This window comes from Rhineura floridana, chromosome 2, assembly GCF_030035675.1.
Source record: "Rhineura floridana isolate rRhiFlo1 chromosome 2, rRhiFlo1.hap2, whole genome shotgun sequence".
Taxonomy (NCBI): Eukaryota; Metazoa; Chordata; class Lepidosauria; order Squamata; family Rhineuridae; genus Rhineura; species Rhineura floridana.
Genome location: NC_084481.1, coordinates 2,907,771 through 2,933,531, shown reverse-complemented (window position 1 = coordinate 2,933,531; position 25,761 = coordinate 2,907,771). Strand labels below are relative to the sequence as shown.

At 42.6% G+C, this 25,761-nt stretch overlaps 1 protein-coding gene across 2 annotated transcripts in view; it reads right to left on the bottom strand.

Annotated features, from left to right (window-relative positions):
- The window catches only part of MCM3AP (minichromosome maintenance complex component 3 associated protein), a 97,412-nt gene that overhangs the window by 70,548 nt on the left and 1,103 nt on the right, over positions 1 to 25,761 (bottom strand). For both annotated transcript variants that reach the window (XM_061607629.1, XM_061607630.1), the window contains exons 2-13: positions 22,301 to 23,560; positions 21,097 to 21,320; positions 16,514 to 16,592; positions 13,180 to 13,327; positions 10,980 to 11,176; positions 7,680 to 7,819; positions 6,614 to 6,811; positions 4,870 to 5,138; positions 2,921 to 3,083; positions 1,840 to 2,000; positions 1,031 to 1,272; positions 422 to 588 (exon numbers count right to left, since the gene is read on the bottom strand). In XM_061607629.1, coding sequence (XP_061463613.1) covers positions 422 to 588; positions 1,031 to 1,272; positions 1,840 to 2,000; positions 2,921 to 3,083; positions 4,870 to 5,138; positions 6,614 to 6,811; positions 7,680 to 7,819; positions 10,980 to 11,176; positions 13,180 to 13,327; positions 16,514 to 16,592; positions 21,097 to 21,320; positions 22,301 to 23,486 — 3,174 coding nt within the window. In that variant the 5' untranslated portion in view covers positions 23,487 to 23,560. The remainder of the gene's footprint in view (positions 1 to 421; positions 589 to 1,030; positions 1,273 to 1,839; positions 2,001 to 2,920; positions 3,084 to 4,869; positions 5,139 to 6,613; positions 6,812 to 7,679; positions 7,820 to 10,979; positions 11,177 to 13,179; positions 13,328 to 16,513; positions 16,593 to 21,096; positions 21,321 to 22,300; positions 23,561 to 25,761) is intronic.

The window sequence follows — 25,761 nt, the reverse complement described above, 5'->3', positions numbered from 1 at the left end:
GATTGCATGTGCCTATGCTGTAGCTGCATTATGCTAGCACCTGTCACCACACTAAGGCATACATAATACAGTAATATAAATGTGTAATAAAAATGTGTTCTCAAGCGAAGTGACCTTACACACTTTTACGCTACTGAATATATATATATAATTTACTGTAGCATATCCTTGATTATCTTCCTATAAGTTTGTCAGTCAACACAACCCTTTCTCTTGGTCCCCTACACCAAATACCCCTTTATCTATCTTGCCAAATGGTTAGTTATATCGTCCTATGTGGTATTGTATCGCATTCCCCTTTTTAAAATTATACCGAGAGCTCATATGTTAAAATAGAAGATTGAAATGCAAAAAGAAAGGTTCCTCGTGTTGAAAGAACTGCGTGACAATAAAACAGAACACATTTTCTGAAGCTCCTTACGGTATCACTGTAAACAGGCTGAAGTCTGGGAGGGGGAGGCTGTGCAATAGGCTGAAAGATTGACCCTGCGGTGGAAGGCAACGGTGCTGGTAGGAGTGGTAACAGTAACGACGAAGGCTGAGCTTGAAGTACTTCGGAGTCTACGCTACTCCCTTCTGCTCTTGTCTCTGTGGGCAAAAACAAGAGATAAAGGATCCAGCTGCTAAGAGGTAATTGCTGCTTAGAAGCGTAAACACTATTTTCAATACAAAAATATTTTTAATATTTTTCAAACCACTTTTTGCTTCAAAACAGGGCAGGTTTATTCACAGCCGATTCTGAATGGAAAAATCCCTATCTCAGTAACAGAGGGCATGCTGTTAACAAATTAAATCAAGGATACAAAACCTATTTTAGGGCTCAGTTATTGTTCTTAGATTTAATCAATCAATACAGCTTTAACCCATTTTAATGAATGCAAAACACCAAGTTTAGTAAAGACAAAAACAAGTCAAATTTAAAGCACGCTTTTTTCCAGAACAGAGAAAGCTTTCCAGGGAATTCTCCTTCAATGCAAGGCCACAATTTCTTACCCGACTCCTGTTTTTGGGTGTGCAAGTTCTAGCTTACCTGTCAGATCAACACTGACTTTCTGACTATTGCTGGCTGAGTCCACTGCAGCATTCTCTCCTGTGTACTTGTTCTGTGCATTAAAACTATACAGAGGTACATGGCGAATCACAGGCGGTAGAGATCCTCCATTGACAATTTCCCCAATAGAAACAGTTAGCTTCTGCCCAACAAACAATGATTTCTTTGGCTTCGGCAAGCTTTCCGGTTCCAAAAAAGCAGACCGATTCAGCTCCACAAAACTGCAAAAGCAAAATATAAGACACATACCAGCTGATCCCAAGGCTAAAGACTTTTACATGGTTGTTTGTAAATATGTATAGCATGTACAACTAGATGGTCGCTCGGCTTTACACTAGCTCCCTTATTTCTGAGAACAGCGATGGCACCAGACCACAGTGGCGCTTAGCTCCATTAAAGAATGCCACTGTAGCTCCCAGATTCCAGCCATTACTACCACCATGATCTGGATTCAACTTCAGTCAAGATTAGAGTCAAAAGCCAAAAAAAATCTAATACAAGCAGTAAGTATAGCTAGCCCTATTAATTATTAGGAGAGAGCTGTTCAACAAGAGGAAATAATCAAGCTTGGCCTCAAGTAAGGGCCACCTTTTCAGTGTAAAGATTTGATTCTTTCAATGGGGGTGGAACAAAGAAGAAAATGCAGGGGATCAACCCTCTTGAAGGAGATGCTGGTCTCAGATGCTTTGAAATCCATCTCATTCTCCACCCCTTAAACTTTTGCCCCAGATTCTTCTTATAGTCTGTGGGATACACTAAGTCTCCTTAAAACAATATCTAGCACTTACCCATCAGACACACTTAAGCCATAATAGCTTATGAAATCAGTTGCGTCTTCAAAGTTCTTAAACAGCAGCATGCGGACCACATTATGCAGTGGAAAGATGGTCGACCTCTGAGCGTTCACAGTATAAGCAATATTGAGTGACTTTAAAGCATCTCTACGAATCTGAAAAAGATTTTAGAAGCTCCCATTAATAATTTTTAAATTAAATTAAGGTACATAATATATTTTGACTTCTCATGTCATGACAAGGAAAAAGAAGCTTAAGTTATAACTACTTGGCTTTTCACTTGACAAATTTTGAGGCTTCCATGGACCAACATTTCCCAAACTGCAGCAGATAATTCTTTAACATCTTTTAAAAACCCAGGTGTACTAAGCCTTGGGACATAAAGGTTTGTAAAATTTCTAACCCTAAGTGGAAAATTGGTCTTACTGTGATATTCTGATCAGCAGGCAGACAAAAAACCCCGTTAATATATCTTCCTGCAGAAGACAGGCGTAAGCCGTTCCAATGGGAATGAACTATATAAAGAGAAAAACTCAAGAGAAGACAGGACAGACAGGACTCCAATGGAGTCCACGTTACTGTGCAAAGACAGCGAGTAACTCTGTCCCCAGAAAAATGGAAAGCAGGCCTGAAAAGAGTCTCTCTCCTCTCCTTGCTCCTAGGAGAAACCTCACAATAAATCAAATTTCCATTCTAAGTCAGCACGGTATGACAGCAGACACCAGAAGAAACACATTTCCTGTATCATCTATTGCAGAATCCAAAGAACAGCCAAATGACAGGGAGGACCCTTCTGTCCAGGAAGACATCAAAGTTCTGTTTGGGCCGTACATTCCAGGAATAAGCACTTTGCTGTCTACTCCCCTGTCCTACTGACCAGAAACTGAGCTTCATGTTCCTACATTTGATACGCAGTTTCTTCCAATAAGTAAGATATACTCAGAGATACTTGCTCCGTCCTTAATTATTTGGAATGTTTTTAAAACAAAAAACAAAAAGTGTCAGGAACCTAAGAAATGCACATTTTGGATTTTTCCCTCCCTTACTATCACCTCAGTTAAGTGCTATTTCTTACCTGACTGAAATAGCAATGTAACAAGCATGCATTCAGGTACGATGCTGTCTGCACAAGTTTGAAAAACCTGACAAAGTTATTGCTGTTTAATGCAGCAAAGGCTTGAACTGCAAATCTAACTTCAGTGGAGTTTCGGACAGCTGGGCGATACTGTTGCACTTCTCTGTTGAGAAAAAGGAGAAGAGTTTACTTGCTTTAATGCTAACAGGGAAGCTACATCTGTTGCACACATAAAAATGCAACAAGAACACATAGGTCTTTAGGCTTACAATTTAACTGAAGACTACCCCTGATGCAGATGAAGCAGTTAAACATTTATTTTAACTTCTACGTATCTGATTGGAACTATTTAGACATATTTTACATTTTAACTAACTCCAGAGGGATAGCTTATGTTAGTCTTCTATAACAAAACCGATGTTTTTTTGCCACCTTAAAAGACTAACCGATTTATCACGGCATGGGTCTTCTTGGAAAACATTGGTTGGGACAGAGACACGACACAGCAGCGAAGAAAATAACTGCTAATTGTGTGGCCAGGAGTGTGTGAGATGCAAGGGCTTCTCGTGGCCCTTTGGCCACACTGTTTACCCTTTGTTATTCTATATCTATGTGTGCATGACTTTCACTACCGACTACAGATAATACTTCATACATCCAAAGAAATGGGCTAAAGTTGATGAAAGCATATGTTAAGGAGCCTCGCTCATTGTTGTTTAACTCAAGCTATAAAAAAGCATTCTGTTCCATTCTGCTTTCTGCACACCTTTGCAGTGCTTATCCTTGCAGGTTAAGGAATATGGATATGACTTTACTTCTAAATTTACTGAAAGCAAAATCCTTGATTGTTCCAAGCAGAAGAATTATCAGTGCTATCGTCTTTACAGGGTACTGAACAAGAACCTTCTGTTTTGGAGTACTGTTAAATACAAATGAAGCTACGCTGTTGACCCTAAAGACCTCAAGTGGGAAACCCCTAACCTATAGGCTGAATCCAGCAGGCACCAAATTTCATCTGGCCCACAGGGATTGTCCCTAGGGTCGACCCAGGCTGGGGCAGATGGGGCCAGACCCTAAGAAGAAAGCAAGTACATGAGAATCAAAAACAGCTATTTGAGGGGGGGGGACCAAAACAGGTGAGCTGAAACACAAAGTTCTCTGTCTTTTTTAAGCACTGAAATTCTCTTGATAAAGAGGTTTTCTTGACATGCATCATGAATCTAACCCCTTATATAGCACACTCTCTCTCTCTCAGCCCCATGTGCTGCAATATAAATTTTATTAGAATTTTCAGGGATAGGGTGCTTGCCACCATTACTTATGAGGCACTCTAGGTTTTTCTTCTTGCCTTGGGGTTGGGGAAGAAACCTCACATGACCACTCACAGTGGTGTGAGGCTCTCTGACGCAGTCTCCCAGCCAGCTGTACTTTAGGAAACGTGGCAAGAAAAAAAATCTTTCAGTCACCTTGTAAGTATGCAGCAAATGTCACCATTCCCCCACATTTCAATGCCACATGCAGGACACACAGCTATCCTAGCCAGAGAAGGAAGAGAAGGGAGCTGCAGAGAGAGAGAGAGAGAGAGAAGGGGGTGGCTCAGTCCACCGTTGGCTTTGGTCCAATTGACTCCTTCTGTTGGTCAATGGCCCTTTATAAGAAAAAAGATTCCCATCCCTGGTGGACACAGACCAAAATTTGCTGTTAACAATTTGTTAGAAACAGTATAATTCTGTAGGATGAAGTGTAAAAGAACTGGTGGATGGATGGATGGCTCTGGGCAAAAAAATAGACTGTGTGAATTCTTGCTCTCTCCCAATTCCGATTCTATGACAGTATCACAGAATGATAATCTTAACAGTGAATACTTTGTGTCATTCTGCAGCCGTACCAATTCTGCAAATATTGGGTGGAAGAGGCCAAATCAAAGCTTTAACTATTTTAAAATTCACCTGAGAATATCTCCCTTGTTGAGGTTCAGGAGGACATTATATCCCCTGAATTCTGCTTCACTCTTGCAGTAAATACCCTTGTTTGTAAGGTCCTGATACATTTCCTTCAGGCTCTGGAGACATTTAGTCATGTTCTCATTGTTGATCTTTGCATCAAAAGACGACATAGGCTCTTCGCATAAATGGTGGGAGCAGTGGATATGAAAACGGGTACATTTCTCAATCAAGGAAACAGTCAAAGGACAGCAGAGATGTTGCTGGGTTATATCCTGGCCAAATGCAAGAGAACAAGATCTCAAAGGTTACCTTCAGTTCTATTTACATGCTTTACATGGCGCCCTTTAAAATCTCTACACAATTCTCAAAGACAAGGCATTGCCTTCTCAAATACTGCTACCTGTAGGAAGTTTAACACAACAGCAATTATTCTAGACATATTTAGATCCCATCTTCAGAAGTTTATGACAGCAAGAGAAATACCCTAGAGAGATCATTTAATTTTAATCTGGTGACGGCAGTTTAAGAGGGAGAAGTCAAGTCATATCTCATGCAAAGGGGGGCAAAGAAACAAAGGAAGAAGAGGAGGAAAATGTGGCAAGTAACATAAAAGACATAATGAGTAAGATAAAAGAAAGTATTCTCTGCAAGATTAGCGAAATCAGCTATGGAGACATATGGAGGGGGATCTCAGGACTGGGAATACACAGCGCACAGGAAAATAGCAGAGTTGGGTATATGCAAAATACAGTATTTGGGATTTTTATTTTATTTGTTTCTGTTCAATTTATGAATCACCTACTAAAAAAATAGTCTCTAGGCAATACAAAGTAAAATAGACAAGATTAAAACATACAACTCATGATGATGCAGTACAACATGCATTAATAAACCCAATCCACCAACAGCATAATGAAGTCCAGCCATAATTTCTAATATAGACAGGGACAAATCACAACCCAGCAGCCAACCCAGCAAAACTCAGCCCAGCTAAAAGTTAAAACTGGCCAAATGGCCATTATTTTTCAGAGACTAAAAATATCAACAATGTTAAAGGACAGTGATGGTAAAAGGCCTGCTAGGACAAACACAAAGCGGTGTTCGCCTGGTGCTGAAATGTTATTATAGCAGGCACCATGCTCGCTTCTCTAGTTTGAGGGGATGGGAGCAGGGGAGGAGCTTCATATTTCAACCTCCTTTGTCCCAAGAAGAAAATGGCAGAACTGAAACAGAGAGGGAGGTTGGTATTGGAGATTGTCTAAGAATTTGCTTTGATTGTGTGTCTTTTCTTTGTTCCTACCAGCAATGTTTGCATTGGTTCTATTTATTTCATTTCAGACCATGTGTGTCTATTCCACAGAAGTATCTAAATCCAACAACCTCACTAGTACTATAAATTGAGTAACCAATTGTTATAAACAGTTAAATGGATCCAAAATACAAATACCTCCTCTTCAAAAAAAAAAGTGTTTGCTTGAGATGAGTTAACACTTGGTACAGTTATTAGATAAAAAATAAGCATAACAAATGCTCATAAGATACACTGCTTGTAATCCAGTTCTGTATATAAGAAAGAGTAGACCTTTAAACCCTACACCTACTCACTGCAGTCTTTCCAACCCCATTCCCCACCCAAAATGAAATATGAGATGGCATCCTTGTCGACATCTCATCATACATCTCTCTCATTTGGATGAGTCTACCTTGCATCCTGTCAAACCTAAGGGCTTCACCCCAAGGTGGTTACCTTTCTTATTCCACGAGTTCTATTCCATACAAAATCGTACCACTCCCGGTAGTTCCCTTCTCCTTTGTCCATGATTTGCGTTACTAAGTAGTCCATGGTCATACTCAACACCTCAGAAGGCCTCAGTTCATGTGGTAAAGGCTCCTCCTGATCCGCTGAAGACCTGCTGTACTCCTTTATTGCTGCTGCATGGTCAACCTCAGAGATGGAAAACAAAATAAACTCTTTAGTACAACCAAATAAACTCTTTAGGCATGTTCTATGTGTCAGGCAAGATAAAGAACTGAAAAATATTTTTTACACCATTTACGTCTCTTGACAAATCACTGTCAGTTTTTACTGAGGGAGTTAATTGATGTACAGCGGTCAATATTTTGACAAAACGCTAAGCCATGGTTTCTTAATTATGGCTTGTTTCTACCATTTTACTAACATCCATCCAGGAATACATGTTGAAAGCACAACTTTGCTGTAAGCAATCTACTCTACTTGGGTTTTAAAAATCACAAACAAACTAACATACAGGGGGCAGGCATGCTATAAGGAGAAAGAAGAAAAAGAGACATAAAAATGCCAACAACATTCAAAACACTGTAAATCCATTAAGTATACAAGGGCAGTCCAAACCTCCTACAATGATCTACATTATTCCTTACATTATTCTTTACAAAAAAGATCCCGTCTGTAGTGTTTCTCCTTACAACTAATACAGTAAATTAACCTTGTCAGTAATGCAAAACCCCATGTTTTATCATGCCATTTCGTAACAGATGGCACCACAGATTCTCAACTTTCCCAAATATAAGATTCTAACAGCTCTCAGCAAATAGAAGTTAATTCCAAATGTTCTTGTCTTACTGAATCCTCTAGATAACTTCATTTTAAAAAAACCCACCAAATGTAATTTTATCTCAACAAGATCATATCAGAAGAACCTGCAGCACAGCAAATCTTTTGATACATGCTTGGGGCTTTATTTGCAAGACCAAGTTGCTTTCTCGAAGGATCCAAAACACAACAAATGAGCAGCCAAGTTGTAACATGGAAAATGTTTGTTCTGTACTACCTTGTCAGTTCCTGGGATCACTTCAAAGACACTAAGCTGGTTCCTTGTCTCTCTCATATAACGCTCTTTCTCTGGACACATATCTGGGCATGTGCCAACAAAGGTTTTAGCTTTGCCAAGGTCTATTTGTTTTACACGAGCTAAAAAAAGAAGGAAATGTTTAGACAGTCTGCCCCTGGAGGATCTTCTGGATTTATTAATTAAAAAAATGTTAACATGATACAAATAATGATCTAATTAGGGGGGAAGTCCTATTTATGGTGTCTAAGAACAAACCAATCTTTATAATTACCATAGCAGCAGGATTCAGCTAAAGTTTTGCACTTTAAGGTCCAGCTGAGGCTCCATTTACGTGCAAACCAAATCGCGTGGCAGCTGCTTCTCTGTGGCAGTATTGTGGAACGGAACCTTTCTGCTGTTATATACTTTTCCATGAAAAATCTTCCTTTGCAAAAAAGTCATTCTTTTACTAAATTAATTAGTAATGTAATATATGGATAAAAACCGCTGGGTAGTTGTTTTTAATCCATGCTCAAGATTCTACACCAAAGGCTCTTACTATATATGGTGCGAGAAATGCCAGATGTCCAAGCTGGATTTAGAAAGGGAAGAGGCACCAGAGATCATATCGGAAACATACGTTGGATAATGGAACAGACCAAGGAATTTCAGAAGAAAATCACCCTGTGCTTTATAGACTACAGCAAAGCCTTTGACTGTGTAGATCATGAAAAACAATGGAATGCTTTAAAAGAAATGGGGGTGCCACAGCATCTAATTGTCCTGATGTGCAACCTATACTCTGCACAAGAGGCTACTGTAAGGGAAGAATATGGAGAAACTGATCTATACGCAGAACATATCATACGGAAAGCAGGATTGGACCAAGATGAAGAAGGTGTGAAAATTGGAGGGAGAAATATCAATAACTTAAGATACGCAGACGATACCATACTACTAGCAGAAACCAGTAATGATCTGTAACGAATGCTGATGAAAGTTAAAGAGGAAAGCACAAAAGCAGGACTATAGGAGAACGTCCAGAAGACTAAAGTAATGACAACAGAAGATTTATGTAACTTCAAAGTTGACAATGAAGACACTGAACCTGTCAAGGATTAGTAATACCTTGGCGCAGTCATTAACCAAAATGGAGACAGTCAAGAAATCAGAAGAAGGCTAGGGACTGGGGAGGGCAGCTATGAGAGAACTAGAAAAGGTCCTCAAATGCAAAGATATATCACTGAATGCCAAAGTCAGGATCATTCAGACCATGGTATGCCCAATCTCTATGTATGGATATGAAAGTTGGACAGTGAAAAAAGCGGATAAGAGAAAAATCAACTCATTTGAAATGTGGTGTTGGAGGGGAGCTCTGCAGATACCATGGACTGCAAAAAAAGACAAATAATTGGGTGTTAGAACAAATTAAACCAGAATTATCACTAGAAGCTGTTAAGACAGCTGCGGCCATTTCTGGACTGGGATAGCCTGACCACTGTTGTCCACGCACTGGTAACCTCCAGGCTGGATTACTGTAATGCGCTCTATATGGGGTTGCCCTTGAAGTTGGTCCGGAAGCTGCAGCTGGTGCAAAATGCAGCAGCGAGACTGCTCACTGGGGCAGGGTATCACCAACATGTCACTCTGCTGCTGAAAGAATTGCACTGGCTATTTATTAGCTACCAGGCTAAATTCAAGGTTCTAGTTTTGGTGTACAAAGCCCTATACAGCTTGGGACCAGGATACCTGAAAGACCGTCTTATCTCTTATATACCCAGTTGATCACTGTGCTGTGGAGGTGAGGGCCTCCTGCAGATACCATCTTATCAGGAGGTCCATTCTGCACAACATAGGAAACGGACCTTTAGTGTGGTGGCACCTACGCTTGGAATTCCCTCCCTTTGACTATTAGGCAGGCGCCATCTCTGCTATCTTTTTGGTGCCTTTTGAAGACTTTCTTTTCAACAAGCCTTTTAGGTTGAGACCTATCCCAGTCTGTGTCTGTGTTAGAATTGCTTGTTAGTATGTTTTTTTTAATAATGTTTTTAAACCTTTTTAAAAGATTTTTAAAGCTTTTTTTAAAAAATGCTTTTAACGTTTTGTCTTAATGTATTTTAAGATCTGTTTTTCTGATGTTTTAAAGTGTTTTTGGCGCTTCTGTTTTCCACCCTGGGCTCCTGCTGGGAGGAAGGGCAGAATATAAATAAAATAAATAAAAATAAGCTAAAATGATGAAACTGAGGTTATCATACTTTGGACATAATGAGAAGACATGATTCATTAGAAAAGATAATAATGCTGGGGAAAACAGAAGGGAGTAGAAAAAGAGGAAGGCCAAACAAGAGACGGATCGATTCCATAAAGGAAGCCACAGACCTGAACTTACAAGATCTGAACAGGGTGGTTCATGACAGATGCTACTGGAGGCTGCTGATTCATAGGGGCGCCATAAGTCATAACTGACTTGAAGGCACATAACACACACACAGCTTCAACTGAAAACTGTAGCCTTCTTCTACTGTTTCATCCACATGAGGTGGAGCAGATTGCTGGCTTATGACCCCACTGTCCATCTGCCACACACAACTGTTCCTGACATAACCTCCCTGCATTCAACAGACATTGAGAAGAGGCTGTATGCACATCATGTAATGAGTCTTTACTCACAATCAGGAAGCCTAGCACAACTGGGGCTCCTGTTTAAACATTTAGTTGTACACACACAGAGCACCTTCTCACCGTCCGCTGAGCATGTAGAGGAAAGGGAGAGCTGGCACAATTCCACCCCTCCATGTGCCAACTGAATGTATGGACAGAACACGGGAAGAGGTTTTATACCGAGTAAATATCTATACAGATAATGCACAATTCTTTAGGCAGTCTAAATTTAGGCTGTAATTCTAAACCCATTTACGTGGGAGGAAGCCCCATTAAATAGGCCTTATTTTTGAGGAGGCATGGTTAGGATTGCACTCTTACTATGTTAACATTTTTCAGCACCTTCATTTTTTTTCTAAATATTTAAACAATGTGAGGAGACGGCATGTTTTGGTAACATGGTGTAGTTTTTTAGTTTTGTCAACTAATTAGTCAACTAAACATGCTAAATAGGATCCCAGTTGCTTTAGGTTAGCAGGGAGGGGGATCAATTCAACTTTTCCCAGGACTTCCCCATTGTTCGGTGGTGATATTTACAAAGCTGTAGGGTGCCTTCACACATTTGTGAATATTACAATCACATGGGTTGCCCAATATATTTCCCAAACATTTTTAACCAAATTCATTAACAACTCTTACCTTGTCGCATGATTTTATCTCTTTGGTCTAGAAGGCGGTATTTGTCCTCAGAGGTCTCTGCCACTGTGCCTACTAGGTTGCTGAAAGAAGATACGGATGCTTCTAAACTCTCAGAGCCATGACCTTCAGATCCAGAATCAAAGGGATATGCTTCGAACTGCAGAGACTTCTTAAGGCCAGCTTTCTTAGCTGGGGAACTATGAACAAGAAAAGTTGTTTTAAACAAGCTCATATTCCTCATCTGAGAGGAGGGGGAAAAGTTGGACACAATGTGGGATGCATGAGTTTCCTGTTCCCCATGGCATGTTGAGTGTGTGCAGCACACAAAGCACAAGGGAAAGGGGTCGGGAACCGGATCTAGCTGGTGGGCTGGATCCCTAATTCTTCCATCCTGCTCAAGCCAACTTTGTTGGGGCGGCTCCCAACACCACCCACGTGTCAATCCCCTGATGCCACAATGACACCAGGTGCTTGACACCCACCAAAATTCAAAGAGGATTGCTGTAATCAGCAGTTCAGCAACCTCCTTTTAAGGTGCCCTCCCCCAGCACTAATCAGCTGATTGGTGCTGGGACCATGACTTCAAAGGGGCGAGCTCTGTTTCAAACCGCTTCCTAAAACAGAGCAGTTTGAATACAAACCACTTCTAAGTGGAGCAGACATGCTTCCTCAGCAGCACTTGGGAGTTCCCAATCAACCCTGACAGGGAGCTCCTCCTGCAAAGGAACCATTGGGAGTTCACTTTAAGCTCCTGACTGTTCCTTTGTATGCTCCACAGCTATGAGGTCAGGAGTGGGGCAGACTGATGTGGTTTCTGGGGAACTGGGAACCAGGGCAGGCCTAGTTAGGCCCACAGGCCAGAGGTTCCCCGCCCAGGCAGCTATTATGTCCTCTCTTCTCTTATACCCTTTGCAGATCCTTCTGCACACAGGTGCTGTGCCTGCAGTGGACCACATCAAATACAGCATCTGCAAAAGTGCTCTTCTACAAATTAACCCATACCCCTATAAAAAATATTTTACACTAGAGAGCAAGTATGGTAATTCATCAAAGTCAAATGGTCTATCTAAACAGAATTAATCTTTAGACAAATAAGCTTATCAACATTTCTGCTTTAAAGATGGAGACAATCTCTAGGCTATGGAATTCTCAGATTCATCTACATTAGAAGTGAAGCAGAGGGAAGAACACCCTCCTATTTTTTCTGTATACATAGTTCTCTATACATTTTCCTGTATACATTTTCTGTATACGTTAAACAGTATACATTGTTACTGAAGAGCAGTTACGAAGAACGGCCCAATCTTATTCTGCGATGCAGCCGTTGTGTTGCAACTTCAAGCCTGTGCGCAAAAGCTACTGCAGCATCTTGCACAAAACGAGCAGGGCAGCTTTGCCTCCACTGCCACCACCTCACCTTGCCACTGACGCTGGAGAAAACTCTGAGCATGTACGAAGTCCTCAAGCCTTAGCTTCTCAGAGCCGCTCAACAGCTTTTTCGATTTTGTACAAGGGGCTGGCAGCAGCACTCTCTCCTTTTTGCTTTTTAAAATGCCTTTTGGCATGATACTCCTAATAGCCGCTGCTCTGGAAACAAGAGGCTCTTTCTGCTACGAACAACTAAATATAGAATTAGGCTCTTAAAAGGCAAGTCGATTTAGCTTAAAGTGATTCAGAAAATGATACAAGTATTATCATAAATTTCAGACCCTGTAAGCGGAAGAGAGTTTATATTCAAAAATGTAACAATGTTGTAACATGCCCAAGAAGTGAACATAGGAAGCTGCCTTCTACTGAGACAGACCACCGGTCCATCTAATTTAGGATGACTCTCCGCTGACGGGAACCAGCACTCCCAGGTTACAGGAAGGGGTCTCTGCCTACCCTACCTGGAGATGTCGGGGACTGAACTTGGGGCCTACTTAATGCAAGACATACACACATACTACAACTGCTGCCAGATGATTCGGAACCTCTCTCTGACTCAGGGAAGGGGAACCGGTGGCCCTCCAGGTGCTGCTGGACTCCCAACTGCCATCATCCTTGACGCTGGCCATTCTGACTGGGGCTGATGAGAGTTACAGTCCAACATCTTCAGGGCCACAGTTTCCTCATTTCTGATTTAACAGTAACATCATTTACTGCAGCTACATTATAGAACATGATTTTTTAAACCAAGACTCTACTGAAGTGCACATACCTTTTGGTTGACAGGTTTCCACTACCAGTGGAACGTATTAAGGATTTACTATGTGAAGAATGCTGATGACTCAGTTGGTCATTGCTTTGTCTCCCTTCATTTTCATCTGCCTTGTGCTCCTTAGATGAATAGTCTTTCTTATTAGGACCTTTACAAATTGAATGACATAAAAAAAACCCTAGAGATCAAACCAAGAGATCAAACCTGCTACCTTTTATTCATGCACTCTACCAATGAACAACTGTTGCTGGAAATACTGCAGTCCTATTGATGTAAAGCAAATTAAAGTGCATCCAGCTCATTCTTCATTGTACTACTTTGCTTCTGAAGCCTTTCCCTGCTCATATCCTTTCCCCAGCAATGTGCTTTATGTAAACAAAACTAAAAAAGTATGTCATGCTAATTTTACATGCTGTATGTTGGAGGAGAGCTTTGCGCATACCATGGACTGCCAAAAAGACAAATAATTGGGTGTTAGAACAAATTAAACCAGAACTGTCACTAGAAGCTAAAATGATGAAACTGAGATTATCATACTTTGGACACATCATGAGAAGACATGATTCACTAGAAAAGATCATAATGCTGGGAAAACCAGAAGGGAGTAGAAAAAGAGGAAGTCCAAACAAGAGATGGATTGATTCCATAAAGGAAGCCACAGACCTGAACTTACAAGATCTGAACAGGGTGGTTCACAACAGATGCTATTAGAGGTCACTGATTCATAGGGTCGCCATAAGCCAAAATCAACTTGAAGGGATATCATAACAACAATAAATATCTGAAAGGTTTTCCCAGGAGCCAAAAGTATGCTTTAACTGTTAGATCAGGGACTGAAAACCTTTTTTGGCCCAAGAACATGCCATGAGCACTGCCCTCTGCTGCCCACTAGCAGAGAGAAAAAGTGCATGCATACACACCAAGCTTTCCCATGGGGTCTGGGTAAAAATCAAATCAAGTAGAATCAAAATGGATCCTTGTGAATTTCCTCAAGTTTTACAAAACCACCATCAAATTAAAGCTTACATTGGTATCTTTAGGTTGCACAGTAAAAAACACAGATCTGGTGGCACTATCTCAGATGCAAGTTTTTGTGCTCTGGTGGTACTGGAAAGTGTTGGATCTGTGATTTTTGCATGGAGAGATGTGTGATCTGTGATTTGATAGAGATTTGGGGAGATCACATGTAAAAATAATGCAAACACAACAGGATCCATTTTCATTCTTACAGGTTCTGACTTTTTTTGGATCCCACACGGAAAAGGAAAGAGCCCAAAATTACCAGCTGACCAAGGACATCCGGAGTTAAATTCTACTTAGCCATTGAGTTCATGTGGAATTTTGGCTCAGTCACTCACACAATTTGGTAGAGGCAGCAGGAATATAAAACACTACACCACTGAATCTGAGAAGCAGATGCCAAGCTTCTCGCAGCAAGCGTCATCGTTTCTCTTCCCCCACCCATCTACAACTCAAGCATGGGAGAGCCATGAAGGGAAAGGGAAGCGGGGGTGAAGAGAGAAAAAGAGACAGCCAGAGAAGGTCCTTTCAAAAACCAAGGAGGGTGGGTGCATGCCTAGCTGGGAACCTGTTTTTAAAAGGGCAAACAAGTAGTTAGCAGGCAAGTGATCTAAGCAAGGGAGCCCACAGCCAAGATACTGCAGCCTCCAAAGAAGAAAGCAGTAGCACACAGGAAGGCCAGGCATAGCTATTCATTCATTCATTTACTCTCACTCTCTCTCTCTCATATTCATTTTCTTCCCCCTCCGCCTTATTTAAATTTTCCTCACCACCTAGCTTCTCCTGGGCTCAGAAGCTGCCTCTTTACATGCATGTGCTTTGGCTTGAGGGAGGGTGTTGTGGTGGCTGATGGGAGAAGGTGAGCGAATCACAGGCAAGAAGTGATGCTTCCATACTGGTTCAAGTACGCCGCCACCCCCCACTTCAGCTAAAAAGCAAAGGAAAACCCTGTCTCCCATTGCCAGAATGAGGCAGAGAAGTGCCCCACAGCTCTACCCTCACTCCATAGGGCGAGAAAGCCTCACAGGTCGAGCACCCCCATACTCAAAAAGGCAAGTGAGAAGTGTCCCACTGGCTCCATTGTCCTCCCCCACTCCTTGCAAAAAACAAACCCCAAAGTCCAACCAGAGTCAGTGTATCCCCCCACCTCACCCCAAATAGCATCCATAGCTAGAGAGCTTGCCACTGTCACAAACACAAGATGGGCGGGTGAAGGAGCTACCGGCTCTGACACGCACTGCCCACTCAGCAAAATAAAGAAAAAAATGCCTCCATGGCCAGAAAACGTGCCAAATGCGTCACAAGCACGAGGTGGGCGGGTGAAGGAGCTGCCAGCTCTGGTGCTTCTACCCTTTCAGCAAAGAAAAGAATGGCCTCTGCAGGCACAGAGCCTGCCAACACCAGAAGCAATGTGCGGGCAGGCAAGTGAGCAGGAAATGCCCCACTGATTCCAGCAGCCCCACTTCAGCAACAAGATAGGCCTACATGTAGCGAGGCACCGCTGCTCAGTTATCCAATCAGAACTGAATCAGTGAAAAGAGGGCATGTGCTGGGGACAAAGAAAGCACTGGGGGGTACCACACTGTCAACTCTCTGTGTTAGATTCAAAGATTTACTTGAAATGATTTTTATTGGAATAGTTTTAAGTGATTAGAACTCAGTAGCACACACTTTCTGGCATCGTTTAGATTTTATGGGGGGGGAATTATAGTTAACATAATTTTAGCCTGTCTGAAGAACTATACACATAAATATTCATGTTTCCTACAGATAGTAGTTAACTACAATTTTTATTTTAGATTTGACTAGTATTCTCGTTGCCCCACCCATTATGTTACTGGTTTTATGCTATTCTAGAAATGAAAGAGTCCCCATGGTAAAGTATAGCAGTGGAAAAATTTCCACCAAGCTAGCGCAGTGATCTTATTGTCCCCATCCCCACTCCAGCCATGGATGTGGCCCTGTTGCTCTATAAAGTCCGGGAGGGGGAGGAGGAGGTTTGGACTGCAAACTCATACATTAAAATGAGCTAAGAACAGCAACTCTTAAAAAAGGAGTATCCAAACAGATCAACAAAACTGAAAAAACAAAAACCCTAGGAGAATAAGAAGGGGCTTGCCAGGCACCTGAAGCAGGCAGCAGGCAGCGTTCCAAAGCCTGAGCGCCACCACTGAAAAGGCCCTCTCCCTAGCAGCTACCCACCGGGCCTTCAACGAGGACCTCAGATTACAGATTATGGGCCCTTTCTCTGAAAGATTAACTCATTTTAGTAGCAGGAATTTTATTAGTATTTTATAACAATCAGATAACTTACTTGGTTTCTTCTTATGCCACAATGCTACTATTTCTTTATGCAACTCTTTTGCTTTCTTTTTAGCCAAAGCTGCAGATGCCTGAAAAACAGCATGCCACAATCACAATGGTACATAAAATGTTATAAAGCATCTTCTAACCAGAGCTAAATACCTGTCACAACATCAACAGAACATTTGACTTACCCATAAGCATTCCCACTCTTTGGAAACAGGACAACAACCTTGTAAAAACCACTCAGCCATATGGGCTTTGGAGGAAAAAAAGGTAAAAGTGTCCCCGCACTTATAGTGCGAGTCGTTTCCAACTCTTAGGGTGACATCTTGCGACGTTTACTAGGCAGACCGTATATATGGGGTGGGATTGCCAGTTCCGTCCCCGGCCTTTCTTTACCTCCCAGCATATGCCGGGTACTCATTTTACCGACCACGGATGGATGGAAGGCTGAGTGGACCTCAACCCCTTTTACTGGAGATTCGACTTCCTCCTTCTGTTGGAATCGAACTCCGGCCGTGAGCAGAGCTTCGGCTGCATTACCGCTGCTTACCACTATGCTCCACGGAGGATCTATGTAAAGCCCTAAAAAATGCTGGACCAAGTTATGTGAAAGATCACTAGTATTGCTTAGAACTTTAACAATGAAGGAAATGGTAGGTGTGGTTTTGCAGCTTTTTATTGTGATTAGGCAATTAATGCTGCAGTCCTGTGGACACTTGCTTTAGAGTTATTATCACTAATATCTGCTCCAGCCACTATTTAGGAGTGGTGCACCTTACTGGATGCACATCTCACCATACTAAGAGATCTGCACTGGTTGCCTGTTAACCACCAAACCAGTTTTCAAGTCCTGCTATTTAACTATAAAGGTAAAGGTAAAGGTGTCCCCGCACTTACAGTGCGAGTCGTTTCCGACTCTTAGGGTGACGTCTTGCGACGTTTACTAGGCAGACCGTTTATATGGGGTGGGATTGCCAGTTCCTTCCCCGGCCTTTCTTTACCCCCCAGCATATGCCGGGTACTCATTTTGCCGACCACAGATGGATGGAAGGCTGAGTGGACCTCGGTCCCTTTTGCCGGAGATTCAACTTCCTCCTTCCGTTGGAATCGAACTCCGGCCGTGAGCAGAGCTTCGGCTGCGTTACCGCCACTTACCACTCTGCGCCACGGAGGTAGGACTTGCATTTTGCTGCCATCTTCTCTGGTGGGACATGCATCCTCAATATGAGATAAGCTATAACTGATATATCCACTTAAGAGAAAGCACTGCACCCAATGGAGGTACCGTCCAAAGAAAAAAGTGATTAGAATAGCGAACAAATAATAAAACACAGTGAAAAGCAGTATAAAAACAAGTCTGAGAGGGAAGCCTCTTCCAGATATACAAGAAACCACGTTCTACTGGAAGGAATAAACCCAACCAAGAATGAATGGAACGGATATCCTCCTCCCATGGATGAATAGGAACACCCACAGCAAGTCTAATGTTCTGTTCTTCTGAAGAGGAGGACATCTTGGAGAGGAATGTTATTAAGCTGTGCTTCATGTGTTTCACATCCTGCAATGGCCGTGTTACTGAGTAGAATCACAATGAGTGTCCAAGAACTATCTGTCCCAAGGCTACATCAGTGGCACAAGATGTATCCACCTTATAAAATGTGTATTTGTCCACAAGGCAACCTTGCCAAGTATTTTCTAGGGAGGCATCAGGATAGAGTGCCACAGATATAGTGCTTCCCCTCACTAAGTGTGCAATGATACCTTCTGGAACTGGTTTCCGCTGCATCTGATAAGTGATCACAATACACTCCTGAAACCAGTGTGAGCATAGTTACTTTCTACCTCTTGACAGATGGAAAGAGTCCAAGTGTCAAAACTCAGCAATGCATCCAATATAAATCTTGAGCATTCTACAGATGTCTAATGCGTGCCATTCCTTGTCTCTAGGATGTTGTGGCTTGGAGAGATAGTTCCTTTTGTTCTGAAACACCCTAACTGATCTTTGGGAAGAAGAACGAATCAGTCCAGATATTACCTTAACAGAATACACAAAGAACCCACTGAATGACACACAGCTCTGACACTCTCCCAGTTGAAGCCCCAGCAACCACGAATAGCAAAATTAGGGTCCAAAACATCAATAGAACTGATCACATAGGCTCAAAAGGTGGTTTAGTGAAAATTCTATAATGGAAACCTGTTGCCCTTCTAAATCTTTTAAAACGTAGACAACAAAGACGAACTGAAGGCTAAACATGTCAGTGTGGAGGTTTGGTGGGCTACTAATCCCTTCCATATGCACCATCTGTCAAGGGTCTTCCAAGTGACCTAATATATCCAAGTTGCAGAAGACCGGAACAAGGAAAAAGAATGTGTCAACCCCCTCCTCCAGATATCCAAGGATTAGGGACTAGTTAATTTCTGGACAGCAAGGTTGAGTCAGTCCAGATCTAGGTAGTAAATGGAGCCCTGAGACAACAGACTCTGAATTACTGACAGTCTCCAGGGAGTTCTGATGATTCTGCTAGCTCCAGAACCATGGCAATAATGGTCAGTGAGGCATCACACCAATCAGTTCAGCTTTCTCTAACTTGAGCTTCCCAACCATACAGGAAAGTAAAGATGTGGAAGGACAGAGTACACAGCAGCTTCTTGGGCCACATGCATGTGAAGGTGCCAGTCCTCTCCACTACCTGTCATGTAAACCTGGAGAAGAACTGTGTTTTATATATATATATATATATATATACATCTTCATCTTGGAATTAAATATATTATTATGATATATATTATTAATATATAATTAATTAATTAATTAATTAATTAATTAATTAATTAATTAATTAAATTTCTATACCGCCCCATAGCCGAAGCTCTCTGGGCAGTTTACAACAAATAAAACATCAACATACACTTAAAACTGCATATCAAGCAATTTAAACAAATTAGTTACATCAAAAATTAAAACATATTTAAACACAAACTGAGATACATATTGTATGCTAAAATACTAAAAATACTAAAATGCTAAAAATGCCTGGGAGAAGAGGAAGGTTTTTACCTGGCGCCGAAAAGATAATAATGTTGGCGCCAGGCGTATCTCATCAGGAAGGGTATTCCATAGTTCGGGGGCCACCACCGAGAAGGCCCTTTTTCTTGTTGCCACCTTCCGGGCTTCTCTCTGAGTAGGCACCCAGAGGAGGGCCTTCGATTACGACTTTTTCTGCTGTTTTTCTGTTTGCTTTACCATTATTGAAGGTTGCTTTGAACATAACTTGGAAAAGCGACATATAAGTGATTATGATAGGTGATGGAACTCTGAAGGCAACTTTCCAAGAGATCTATGGATGCCAGAAAGTCCTATGGCTTGAGTGCTTCTACTGTAAATGTATCTCCATTTAGAAGCACCTGTGTTTGAGATGTTTAGGAACTTAAGGTGCAAGATGCTTCTCGCCCACCTCCTGGAAATCTTCATCTGGGAGGCACCATGAAAATATTGAATAAAGCAGCCTCTTTCTTGCAGTGGACCATCACGTATTGCCCCAATCTCCAACAGGTATCAGATGGTACCAAAATGGCATTTACTGAAGTTTAGGCTTTGGAGATTGGTGGAACCAGATATGTGGAGAATGACAAAGCCCAAGACAATAACTGTTGGACACTGTCTTCCTCATCTATTGGCCCATGAATGATTTGCAGGCAGGAAAAAATGTTGTAACTACCTATCAGTCCTGCTGGTGACCTGGCATCAGTTGCATTACTGTCAAGAACAGGGGTAGCCAACATGGTGCCTTGCTGGACTACAACATCATCATCCCCAAACATGCTGGCTGGTGTGAATGTGAGTTGGAATTCAACATCCAGAGGGCACAGTCTTGGCTACCCCTCATCTAGAAGCACAGTGTCAATATACAAGTCAAAACTAACAACTAAGGGGCTAATCCACAGCCCATATCCAGCCCCTCAAAAACATTTTGTGGCTCCCCCTCCCAATTTGGCATTTAATATATATATATATTGTTTCAGATTTTACAAAATGTTTGACCACTCCCATAGGCCTCTCCACTGTAATGTCATGAAAGGTTTCTTGTGGGGGCCCCTTTTTCCCATTTTAATTTTTCTTTTTAATTCAAATAGCCACTCCCATCGCTCCCCCTTTGTGATACTTATGGCCATAAGGGTCTTTGTGCCATTGTTGTTCTATTAAAAAAAGTTTCTCTGACTGCTCCCACAGATCCCCTGCTATAACACCAAAACGATCCCCTCAAAACCACCTCAAAATTTGTCTTCTTTAAAAAATGGACATTTTCATCTAAATTTAGTAATGAATGATGAACATGACTGAACATAAGGCAGAATAGATGCTGGGAAAACCTCTTGGAAGGCAGCCTTGAGAACTGCTGTTCCCACCATTCCCACATTTACATTTCAGGGGCCAAAGTGTACGTATGGGCATATTACAAGAGGGGTGTTTGTCAATCAAGGAATTTCCAGAATGGGAGGGTGGGCATAACACACACACCTGTACAAAGACCATGCATGTAAATGTTCACACTTTTGATTATCTGTCAGTATTTAAGAACTCACATGATCAAAACACTGTATAACAGCCAGCTTTTTGTTCGGGTTGGTACGGATCCGCTGGAATTTAATAAACTTCTTGAAGTGATTCTCAAGAACATTTCTCTTATTTAGATGGTCAGGAATATTTTTGTACTGAATGGCTGTGAGTTCACTTGATGACAACCCACCAAGGCTCTCTGTGCTCCCACTATTCCGACTTCGGCGCAAGGGACTCAAGATGGTAGAATCTGAAAGGGGAAAAAAACCCTTTCAATGCATCAAGTATAGCCTGATATATAAAGATCAAAAATTAATGTCAATTTTTAAAAGAAGTATTTATTATTTATTATTAAGTAACAGACACTACTACATAATGAACACAGGAAAAATGTCAAATACATATACCAGGCATGAGGAACCTTTTCAAGGCTGAGAGCCTCATTCCCTCATGGGCAACCTTCCATGGACCACATGCCACTGGTGGGCAGAGCCAAAAATGTAACACCTTTGTGAAGTAGGCAACATTCCAACCATGTGAAAGAAATAGATGGATAGAGTGTGTGCACACACTATGTCACCAACTTCCACGGAAAAAAGAAAGAGGCATTAACACAATTCATGGACACAGTCCAGCCAAGCAAACACAGGTAGTATATATTTTAGCTGTAAAATGTGAACTGTATAAAAACAGGGGTGGAGAACCAAGGGGTCCAATTTGGCCCATGAGGCCATTTTCACCAAACCCCGCCCACTTCCCATCACTAGTGAGGATGGGCATTTGAAGGTCTGTTCCCATCCACTTATCAGCAGATGGGCCAATTGGCACAGGCCTTCACTCTCTCCACCCTTCTCCTTCAGACCACAGAGATCTGAAGGAGAAACATGGGGGGTGGGTGTTTGAAGGCATACTCCCATCTGCCCATCAGCTGATGAAATGATTGGAGCATACCTTAAATCCCCCTCCACTTTTGAAAGTCCTGCAGTTCGCTTTGAAATCCCAAAAATGGGGGCTTCAAAGGAAGCATCACCTGACATCACTAAGATGTCAGGTGACTGACCCACCAGTCAACTTTGGCCCCCCAGGGGTTGGGGAGATTAAGATCTAACTCTCCAGCCAGAAAAGGTTCCCAACCCCTGCTATAATATAGATTAAAAGTTAAAAAAAAATTGATTGCAATGTTCTTCATTATACTCATTCATGTCCGGGAAGGGGGGTGTTGATACCTACCTTCCTTCAATTTTGCTTTATTTTCTTCCTTTTTCATTGTTCCTCCTGGCCTACCTGTTGCAAAACCAGAATGAGTTCCCCCTGCCACATTTGTCTGTTCCATTTCTCCAGATTCTAGGGACACTCGTTCCATTTTGGACTCCTTCTTATTGCTTTTCATTACCTCTTGAAATACTCTGTCAAACAGGCCACCTACACGAGGCCGATTCAGCCTGACTGGCCGCTTAGTAGAAGAATGCTCACTCCTTGCCAGCAGCTCTGGCTCTTCCACAGCATCATAATCATGTCGTCTTGAAGAATGCTCTTCTTCTTCTTTCCTCTTTATTCCCTTTGCAAGGATGGGAAGTGGCTCACTCAAAGGTAGCAATTCTTCATGTTCTGGCTTGCTTGTTTTATTAGATTGGAAAGTGTCTCCCAAAGATCCAATAGATGAGTTAGAAAAAGAGGTAAAACTACTACTAGGGCTTGCAAAGAGAACTACTGGTCTTTTTTTATCATCCTCAGTGATCTTGTTTGGTAAAGTACCAGTGAATGAAGATGCTAAAGTATTACTGCTTACTGGTTTTGTAAAGCTGAAGCTTGAACTTGCACCTGAAGTGCTGCTCTCTCGAGGAATGCCAAAGGGGGCTACTCGTTCAAGTCCACTACCACCGGGAAAGGAAAATGTGAATGGAGTTGGGGTTATCTGATTTCCCATCTTCTCTTGCTCTGAACCAAAGATTGGCTTGAACACAGCATCCTCAGGGGATTTGAAGCTGAAATCTGGTCTCACAAAACCACTGCCTGAAGCTTCTCCAGATGTAGCTCCAAAGCTAGATGTACTCTGAGAAGTGCCAAGATTTGTAGGTGGTTTAAAACTGAATCCTTGCTTGTTGGCAATGGAAGAGCTAGTTGGTGCAGAAGTCACAAAGGAAGTTGTATGGCCAAGAGAACAAGGCTGAGTAAATTCTGGGGGCTGCCCAAATCCTATACCTTGCCCTGAAGAACCACGCAGTCCTGAGGTTATGGTGAAGTCAGATAGATGTGTAAATCCCGGATTGTTTAACAATGCTCCATTGTTCTGCCCAAAGAGAGAGAGCTGACTGAACGGGAATGGTGGCTGAACTGGAAATATTCCAGCCGAAGTGCCAGATGGTACCTGGAAAGCACCAGGTTGCTGTCCACTAAAAGGTGTATTGGGGTTCATCTTCACAATGAGGCATCTGTTCAATAGCTTTCCACACTCAGTAGCTTTCAACTCCTAGCTCGTTGTTCTTGTAACTTGCAAAACAAAAAGTAACAAAACAAAAAGTAAGTAAAGCACATTATAACCTCAAATCAAACCTTTTATTTAAGAAATTCTTCCTGAAAAAGTGTAAACATTTTACATACGCTCCCGTAACAAATTATCTACATCCAGTGTATCATAAACACATTTCATCCCAATATCACAGGTGTGGCGAATCATTGGCCTTCCGGATGTTGCTGAAGTACTGCTCCCATCATCCCTGGCCGCTGACCACACCTGCTGAGGCTGACAGGAGCTGTAGTTCAGCAACATCTGGAGGGCCCAAGGTTCCCCACCGCTGCAATATCAGAATTCAAGATACAGCCTACAGCCCAGCCTGCCCACTAAAACAGTTTTTGTCCATAAGGTCTTTATCAAGAAATCTGAAGTAGCTAGAAAACAAAGCACGTCATTACCAGTTCTTGCATCATCAAAACCAGTATGGACATAACATCAACCAGACTAAGTACTTTTAAATATAAGTACCTTAGCCTAAATAGTCTGTGGATTGGATGAATGCTTCCTTTCTGCTTACTGACAGAGAAAGCAAAACAAATGGAGGATGCTAATAATTATTATATTAATTTTTAAAACAGAGTGCATTATTATACAAAACTACGGTACCTGAGGCCAGGGCTGTGGAGTCGGTACGCCAGACCTTCGACTCCGACTCCTCTATTTTTCTACTGTCCGACTCCGACTCCTTCATAAATGGCAAATGTATATTAACTAGTAATAACACATTTACTGTAGTAAAATGGCAGCACAAGGCATTTCATCACCACCACGTGAATCCAGAGCTTGGAAATGTTACTTTTTTGAACTACAACTCCTGCGAGCCCAATCCCTGGGGCTGATGGGAGTTGTAGTTCAAAAAAGTAACTTTTCCAAGCTCTGGATTCACGTGGTGGTGATGAAATGGCTTGTGCTACCATTTTACTACAGTAAATTTGTTATTACTAGTTAATATACATTTGCCATTTATGAAGGAGTTGCAGTCGGAGTCGGAATCGGAACATTTCTACCGACTCCGACTCCACAACTCTGATTCCACAGCCCTGCCTGAGGCAGCATAAACTATCTTCAGCAAAACATACACTCAGTACACCCATAGATGCGAGGCCTGAATAATTTCTCCCTCCACGCATATCTCGATCTACCAAGGTGCAGTGGAAGCTGCCTTATACTGTCAGACCATTGGTTTATCTAGCTCAGTTCTGTCTACACTGACTGGCAACCGCTCTCCAGGGTTTCAGGCAGAAGTCCTTTCTAGCCCTATCTAGAGGAGATGCCAGGGACAGAACCTGGAACCTTTTGCATGCACAAACATGTACAGTACGGCCCCACTTTATGGCGCTTCGCTTCTCAATGCTTCGCTAATGCAGCAGTTTTGAATTATGGCCATGTCCCATATGTTTGGCGCTTGTTCCGGTTTTGCGATGATTTCGCAATTTTGCGGCATGACGCGAATTGATGGTGCCCTGAGCGCATCGTCAGAGCTTGGAAACGTTCCTTTTTAAAACTACAGTTGGACTGATGGGAGTTGTAGTTCAAAAAAGAAATGTTTCCAAGCTCTGACGAGGCGCTCAGCAGCTGAGTCTGAGAAGGGCGTCCAGCGCCATTTTATTGTCGAGGGAGGTGGCGGAGGGCGAGTGAGCATGCAAGCGAACAGGCAGGGGGGAGAGCGAGCGGGCAAGGGGGGACGAGCCAGGGAGGCGGCGGAGGGCAAGTGAGCGTGCAAACAGGCAGGGGGGAGAGCAAGTGGGCAAGGGGGGGACGAGCCAGGGAGGTGGTGGAGGGCAAGTGAGCGCACAAACAGGCAGGGGGGAGAGCGAGCGGGCAAGGGGGGTGACAAGCCAGAGAGGCAGTGGAGAGAGAGTGAGTGCTCTAACAGGCAGGGGGGAGGGCAAGCAGGCAAGGGGGGGACGAGCCAGGGAGGTGGCGGAGGGCAAACGAACACACGCGCGCGGGGCTCCCTCCCTGCGATCCACAGCAGGCCCTGCCGCAGAAGGGGAGCACTACTCCCCACCATCATGAGGGCGAGCGAGCGGGCGGGCAAGGGGGGAACGAGCCAGGGAGGCAGCAGAGGGCAAACGAGCAAGCAGGTGCGGGCGGCTCCCTCCCTGCGATCCACGGCAGGCCCTGCCGCAGAAGGGGAGCACTACTCCCCCGCCATAACGAGGGCGAGCGAGTG